Source organism: Triturus cristatus, chromosome 10, assembly GCF_964204655.1.
Source record: "Triturus cristatus chromosome 10, aTriCri1.1, whole genome shotgun sequence".
Taxonomy (NCBI): domain Eukaryota; kingdom Metazoa; phylum Chordata; class Amphibia; order Caudata; family Salamandridae; genus Triturus; species Triturus cristatus.
This window is the reverse complement of record NC_140593.1, coordinates 2,332,124-2,339,769: the sequence shown is the minus strand read 5'-3', so window position 1 is coordinate 2,339,769 and position 7,646 is coordinate 2,332,124. Positions and strand designations below refer to the sequence as shown.

General features: G+C 51.2%; 1 protein-coding gene across 4 annotated transcripts in view; it reads left to right on the top strand.

Annotated features, from left to right (window-relative positions):
- Positions 1 to 7,646, top strand: part of FAM13B (family with sequence similarity 13 member B) — a 446,070-nt gene that overhangs the window by 188,354 nt on the left and 250,070 nt on the right. For all 4 annotated transcript variants that reach the window (XM_085630302.1, XM_085630303.1, XM_085630304.1 and 1 more), the window contains one exon: positions 4,893 to 4,947. In XM_085630302.1, coding sequence (XP_085486428.1) covers positions 4,893 to 4,947 — 55 coding nt within the window. The remainder of the gene's footprint in view (positions 1 to 4,892; positions 4,948 to 7,646) is intronic.

The following is a 7,646-nucleotide window of genomic DNA, read 5'->3' as shown; positions in this document are numbered from 1 at the left end:
TCTTCTCTCTTCTCTTCCTCTCTCTCTCTTCCTCTCTCTCTCTTCCTCTCTCTCTCTCTTCCTCTCTCTCTTCCTCTCTTCCTCTCTTCCTGAATAGGGATTCATCATGCTAACCAGATATCGTATCCACCAATGACAACTGATGTGTTCACTGGAAACCATAGGTCTCTAAAACTGCAATAATAATATTTATAACTATCAATTAGAGACCATTTCAAGCTTGGAGGGACTCTAAAAGTAAAGACTGACTTAATCGCTGTTCTTCCACAACCCTCCGACCGAGGGCTTGTGCCTCTAAGAGGCTCCTGGCTTGGGCCCACTTTTTGAGTGAATATCCCTGTACTTAGCTGCCCCATCTCCTACTTCGATCTCACTGCCATCTTGAATGACCTTTTACCTGCCTGATGACTGAGATCCTCGCAATGAACCCGATTCCACCATGCCGTAGCTCTGGGTGACATGGGGCCCCCTGACTGCTGGAGGGTATCTCCGCCTGTTCTGGACCCCACGCTCCTCATCCATGTGGAGCTGCTATGGTTCTCCTCGCCTACTGACTGCCCGGGAAGACTATTCTCTGCGGTGTCCCTGAGCCTGCCATCTGGTGGGTGGTCGTTGCCCCGGAGTCCTGCATCCTATCCCCTGGTCCTGACCTCCCACGACAGCGCCTGATCTGCGGGTGGATTTCCTGTCCTGTTCTGCCCTCTTCTGAGTGGAGTTACTGTGTTTTCGTCGTCGCACTGCCCCCTCACTTGCAGGGGAAATAAATGAATATGAAATACCAGCATTTGTAAAGCACACATCTACCTCCGGAGAGGTGTTCTGGCGCTGAGGCAGTCAGGAAGATTAAGCGAGCTATTGCCCAGAGTCAAAAGGTGCTGGGCTAACCTGGTGCTGGGGAGCGAACCGCGAGTCCCCTTCTTACGACGTCATCTGCCCTGGCCGCTGCACCACACCTCTTCCCTTCAATGGAAATGGTGTGTAATGTTTTTCCTGGCCTGAGGAGCCCACCTATCTGTTTCTGCCCTTGTGCACCGCAACTATTGTCAGCTGCGGTCTCTTCTGCGTTACATCGTCTGTCGCTCACATTCCCAAGGGTTGACGGACCTCAGCGCTCCTGATTTAAGGAGCCTGTCTGCCCGTTTGTCCACATCCTACACCACCCAGCCATTCGCATGCCCTAGGTTTGATGGAGTCCATAGCTCCTGATTTAGAGCCCGTCGGCCCACACAGAAGACGCGCTGCTGCTGTCCTATGCAGCCTCTCGCTAATGGCATATTCACATGTCTTGGCTCTGATGACCACAATCAACCAACAGACCATAGGCTGCCTCTCTCCACTCGCCCTCCTGAGCAGTAATCACCCTGACCGTAGCAAGGTGAGCCCATGATCACCCATGGCAGCTCCCAGACACACACGGATAATACTACCATTCACTTGGGTTTCTGAACGCTACCACCCCATGGAACCCAGATTTGCTATTCTAGCTTTAGACTTTGATGTCTCTTGCTGAGGTGGGTTTAATGTTGTCTGGTGTCATGTCTGGGACCCCCATCTTACCACAGGTCAGTCACTCCTAAGGTAGGCCCTAACTAGCCCTATGGGTAAGGTGCATTGTAGGTAAAGGTAGGACATGTACCTCAAGTGTGTGACTTGTCCTGGTAGTGACAAACAGCCGTTTTGGTTTCTCACTGCTGAGAGGATGCCCTCTTATAGGAATGCATTGGGGATTCCCGAATAAGTGTTTCAGTGGTAATTCTCGATATGAGAGGAGCAGTATGGTCAGGTTTGGTATGTTTGGAATAGTAATAAGTACTGCGCAATGGTGAGTGCAGATTTATTATCACTATTTTAGAGATGCCACTTTTAGAATTTGGCATTTCTGTGTGCTAGTGTTTGCCTGCCTGATGCATATTGCATGTCTGGCTCTGGAGTGACAGAGGCTGGTGAGGTGTGTGGCTCCAGGGAGGGCAGGGTGAGTCAGCGCTAGGCTGAATAGGAGATCTGCATTTGGAGTAGTGGGAGTTGTCCCCTGACCCTGAATAGGTCTGTGCCTGCCTAGGTGAATGCTGACTCCGCCCCCCTGTGGTGTCTGAGGACCGGCCACCCTTCTGACAAAGGAGGGTGGAAGCCTGGTAAACAGTGCTTCAACACCCCCCAGAACCAGTTGAGACTGGTTCCCCCAAGCCGTGTGTCAGGGGCAGAACGTGAAATGCAGTATGTATACTGGGACATGTAAGATGTGCTTCCTTGTGCTGTCTTGGGTGCTGCTTGGATCTGTTGAGCCCCAGGAGGAACCATAACGAGGGACTGCCCCTCTGCTGGAGGGCCCTGTGAGCTGGCCTGCCTGGGCCCAGCTTTGGCTTTTGGATCCTGGATTTAGCGCCTCGTGAGCGCTACACCTTGGTTGCTGACAGCCCTGTTGGGTGCCTGATCCCAAAGAGCGGCATTCCGCCTGGCCTGTGTGCCAGGAACAACGTGAGGCCCGGCAGCGGTGTGCTGCCACCTTGAGCGGGAGCCTACCCCGCCTTCTAGTGCCTCTAAGAAACGGAGCAGAAGCCTAACCCGCATTGCTGCTACACCGAGGAAACAGCTGAGATCGGCGAAATCGGAAGTCAGGTGCCCGTACCGGAGTGTGGGTGGGGCCTGCCAAGTCAGCCGTCAGCCAAGCCGGAGCCTCGCGGGCTCACTTTCCGCCTTCCCCCGTCTTGGAGAGGGAGAAGACGACTCGGAAACCAGGCAGCATCAGCCTGTTAGAAGGAGGGGCTCCCTTGTGCTTGAGGTTAGCCCCGCGTGTGGTCCCGGGCTTCGGCAGAGTCTGGCCAGAGTCCTTCGGTGGCCAGTTTGCGTCTGTGCGAGGAGAGTGAGCCTAGCGGTCACGGAGTGGGACTGGAGCATCGCGGGCTCCTGGCTGAAGTCCTGCAGAACCCTGAGGAATCTACAAACCGCCCCAGTGAGTGCGGCTGAAGTTGGTGCATTGGAGGTGCCATGAGTGGCACCAGAAGAGTCCTTGTGAGGGAGACTCTCAAAACATGAGCATTTGTATCTGAGTTCCGGAGTGGGGCTCGAGAGGCACTGTGGTGTTGGTTCGGGAAGTGCCCAGCTGCACCGCCTGTTGGAGGGCAGCTGCAATGACGGGGACATTTCTTTGGATGTTACGGAAGGGGTGAGATACACCCCTTCATCCCCAGTGCATTGAGCACAGTGTTTTCGTTGCCAAGGCAGCCGGAGGGCCAGTGGAAAGGCCCTAGGTTTACAAAGCCCTGACTTTTGGGACAGGACGTTTGGGCCCCCAGGAAGGCCAGCTGGCCTGGGGTCATTTTGAATACCTGTGTGTACTGTTAGGGCGCAAGGCCCTAAAGGAATGCATAATGTGGCTATGCTAAAGGTGATGTACGCACCTGGGAGTGTTACTATGGTGCCCTCCTAAATGTGATTTATGCCAAATGTCATTCTATGATGTTTATGCCTAATGTGGTGCAGACATAATTCGTTTATGTTGCTAGTTGTAATGCCGAGTACAGTATTTTGCCAGTAGTTACTGGTTGTGGTATATTGGCTACTTGTGCTTTCTAAAAATGTTCTGACGGTGGCCCGATTGGCCCTGTCATGTATATAGTCCCCAGTAAATTATTACCTGGTGCCAGTTGGCTCAGTGTATATGTGTGATTATGATTTTAATGTGTTTTGGATAATACAAAGGCTATTTTCATATAACCTTGTGTGGAGTTTCATTTGTAGTTTGCCTAGTGTGTTGCTGCTCCTGTGTGTATGTTGTTCAAACACTTTACACTTTGCCTCTGGGATAAGCCTGACTGCTCGTGCCAGGCTACCAAGGGGGTGAGCAGGGGTTATCCTCAGCGTGTAACTCCCTTACCCTGACTAGAGTGGTGGTTTCTGCCTGGCTCGGGCGCACACCCTAGCCAACCAGAAATCCCATTTCTAACATGGACTGTGTTCCACAAATGCCTTAACACTCCCCTTTGATAAGCCTAAACTGTTCGCCCGCACTACCACCAACGAGCGCGTTTGAGATTATTAATTTAAGCCAGGTAAGCCAATAAGGGTCATGTGGACTACCTACATACTAGACCTCATTTTGGTACACTACATAAAAATCCAGCTTCCTACACTGTAAAAAAGGGCATGTGATGGGTGGGGGGGTGATATAGCCTGTGCTTCTCAATGGTTAAAAGCACTTCCTCAGCAGGCATGATGTTCTCCGATTCTGCCTGTGCCGATGGCATGCAGCACCCTTGTAGGTCTTGGCAGGCTAAGTCCATCAAGCTGTCCTCATATTGGACTTCTGCCCAGCTCCCTGTTCGTTTTTTTTTTTTTTTTTTTTTTTTTTTTTTTTTTAACTCTGTTTATTTAACGTAGAGAAACAGTGGTCATGTTATACAGATCTGTACCTCGTATAGTACAATTGCATCCGTTTGTCACACGTATCAGTACCTAACTTTCGTTTTATCGGGTACATTTACAATATATGCATCGCAGTTTACACTGTACAGTGGTCCTCTGGGGACGAAACAATCGGTGGTTCACACAACCCTGCCCCCCCCCCCCCCCCCCCCCGGTACACATTCCATTTAGTCCAAACCAGCTCCCTGTTCTGTTGGCAAGCACTCCTTTAAGAGCCAGAAGAGTATTATTTGAAGTAGTCGCTGGCAACGGACCTCTTATATGCTCTATAGGATGGGGAGGGAGTGTGAGGCTCCACTGGAGTGACCCGATGGAGAGGCGCTGCACATACCCAGGGCTTTTTTAAATAACGCTCATGTTAGTGTTGGTTACCATGGTTTTTTAAAATTAATTTGTTGCATTTGCTGAATGTTACTTTTTCCACTCGAGCCTTAAAGCTGTAGATTTATTAATTTAATCTTTATTTTTAGAAAGCCAAATGGATGTTCGGTGGATCGTGACACATTTTCTTCCCGTTTGATTCTGGTAAGAAGTTTCTCATCTGTTATTGTCGCACTGTAAAAATAAATCATACTTTTGGCTCAATATTGAAACTTGTGCAAGCTCACACCCTCTGCGTGCTCGGCCCACCCTCTGCGTGCTCGGCCCACCCTCTGCGTGCTCGGCCCACCCTCTGCGTGCTCGGCCCACCCTCTGCGTGCTCGGCCCACCCTCTGCGTGCTCGGCGCACCCTTTCCATTACACACCCTCTGCATCATTACACCCCAGCGCTTTGAGACCCTCCGGGGCTTATAACGCGCGCTACACACCCCAGATTGATTGATTGATTGTCACCCTCCCCATGCCAGGCATACTCTTGGACAAGCTCACACCATTCTTTGCATAGATCCTAACTCAGTTAACACCTTTCACTATACGAGGCCTAAAACCTAAACTTGTTCTTTTACTTCCATTTTACAGCCCAAATAAGGACAATTTTCTAGTCCTCTGGAAGGACTGACTTGTGAGAAAGTGTCCTCCCTCTGGATGGTTGCCCCCACTTTTTGCTTAACTGCTGATGTGCTTTGACTGTGTGCGCCCTGGGCTCCTGCCAATCTGATGTCCATGGCTTACGTTCTTTCTCGAAACCTGCATTAAAAACAAAACCCAATTGGCATCTCTGGCCACAGGTCAGCCCCTGGTAAATGGTACCACTGGTACCCAGGGCACTGTGACCAGGGAAGACCTCTAAGGGCTGCAGCACGTATTGTGCCACCCTTCGAGGCCCTGTACCTTTACACACACAGTCGACATAGCAAACATCCCTGTGCCATTCCTACATCCCATTCCCCTTGCATAGGTCAGCCACCCCTCTAGCTGGGTGCACTATACCAATGGTGAGGGTACAGGTGCAGGAGCCCTGTATCCCTACAGTGTCTAAGCCAATTTGTAGACATTGTAAGTGCAATAATGCCATTAATAGTATAAGGTGCTGGGAGTTTGTCATTACAAACCCCACAGCACCATAATGGCTTTACTGAGAACTGGGAAGTTTGGTATCAAACTTCTCAGCACACTAGACCCACACTGATGACCATGTAGGATTAAATGAAAAATACACCCAGAGGGCATCTTAGAGATGCCCCCTGAAAAACGACCTAACTCTAGTGTCCTGGCTGAGTGGCTGCTCGCCAGCTGCCACCATCTGCTGCTCTTGGGGGGCCTGAAACAATGCACATCCTGGGACGAGGTGCCAAGCCTCCTCACTCAGGATGGGCAGGGTCCACGAAGGGGGAAGCTTCAAAGGCTTGCCGCCTTTGTGATCTACCCCAGGCCTTTGCTGCTTCCAGCAACTGGTTCCTACTGGTTCTGACCCCCACTTTGGGTGGGAAAAACAAGTGAGGAAGGGAGGTGTGCCCACCTTTGCCAACCCCACCCCTCCGGTGAGGAAGGCGAAGTGAAGCACTACTGCTATGCCACCCTCCCAATGGAGGGTGGCATAATAGGGGGTGTTCCCAACCCAAGGAAGGGACCATTGGTCCCAATTGTTACCTGTAACGCCCCTAAATCTCTTATTTAGGGGCACCCCTGAATCTTGCTTCCTCAGACAAGAACAAACCAGAAGAAAAGGACTGAAGAAGCTGTGCTGAACTAAGGGGAGGACACACACTGACTTGGTCACAGCCCTACTGGCCTGTCCGCAGCTCGACCTTGCTCCAGCGAAATCCCAGTGTCTCCTGCAGCCCCCAGACTCCAAGAACAAGGAGGACCTGCCCTGCCTTCCAAAACTGTCTCCTGTGAGCACCAGATTTGATCACCCACAGAATCTGCCTCCGGCCTAATCTGCGAGTCTGCACCCGTCGCCCATGGCCCGAGTTTAAGTGGTCCAACACGATGAGGTCTCCCCGGTGATCCTGACCTGAGATGGTGATCTCTGACCTGCCTCGAAACTCCAAGCGAAGCCTGCAGCCTCTTTCTGGAGGATCCCCCGACCGCGACCGGAGCTGATAGGGAACACCCGACGCCTAAAGACACCCCTGCACCCAAAGTCCCACGGCCTTGGGTGGGTCAACCGACGGTGTCCCAGCATCTCCAGGCATCCCAGCTTACCTCTTCAACTGGTGGTCGCCTCCAGAAGATCTTCGTCCCAGATCCTGCAGTGTTTGTGGGAACCGGAGAATCCCCATTGAAAACAGGGCATCCAATGCCAAACCTGCACCCGGCCGTCCCTATGCTGCGTTGGGTGTACTTTGGGTGCTAACTCTGATCCCCCTTTGCCCTGAGCCTAACACCAGGAGCTTTACTCCCACAACCTTGTGGCCTGTTCGTGAGCAGCCGCCAACCGGAGACACCTATCCCCCATTGGATAACATTGGGCCTCAGCACTCTGCACCCGGCCCCCTGGGGGAACCCTGGTTCTAACCCCAGGATACCAAGTCCCACAAATAAGTACTTACCTACAAACCGTAACTTCATTTCCATACATAGCAATACATTGACTGTTTCCCTTGAAAATTCTTCTAAGTCTGGAGTTGGTTGTATGAAACATTAACAAACTGCAAATGTACTAAAAAGTAAATTACTTATCTTTTGTCTAGGAAATGTCTCAGGTGATATCTAGGCATATCACCCTGATTAGCTAAAAAAGTAACATGCACAGTAATCTGTAAAGTAACTGAAAAGTAATTTTAAACTGTTGAGTTAACTGTATTTCAACCAACTGCATTGAACCTGCATTCAACTGT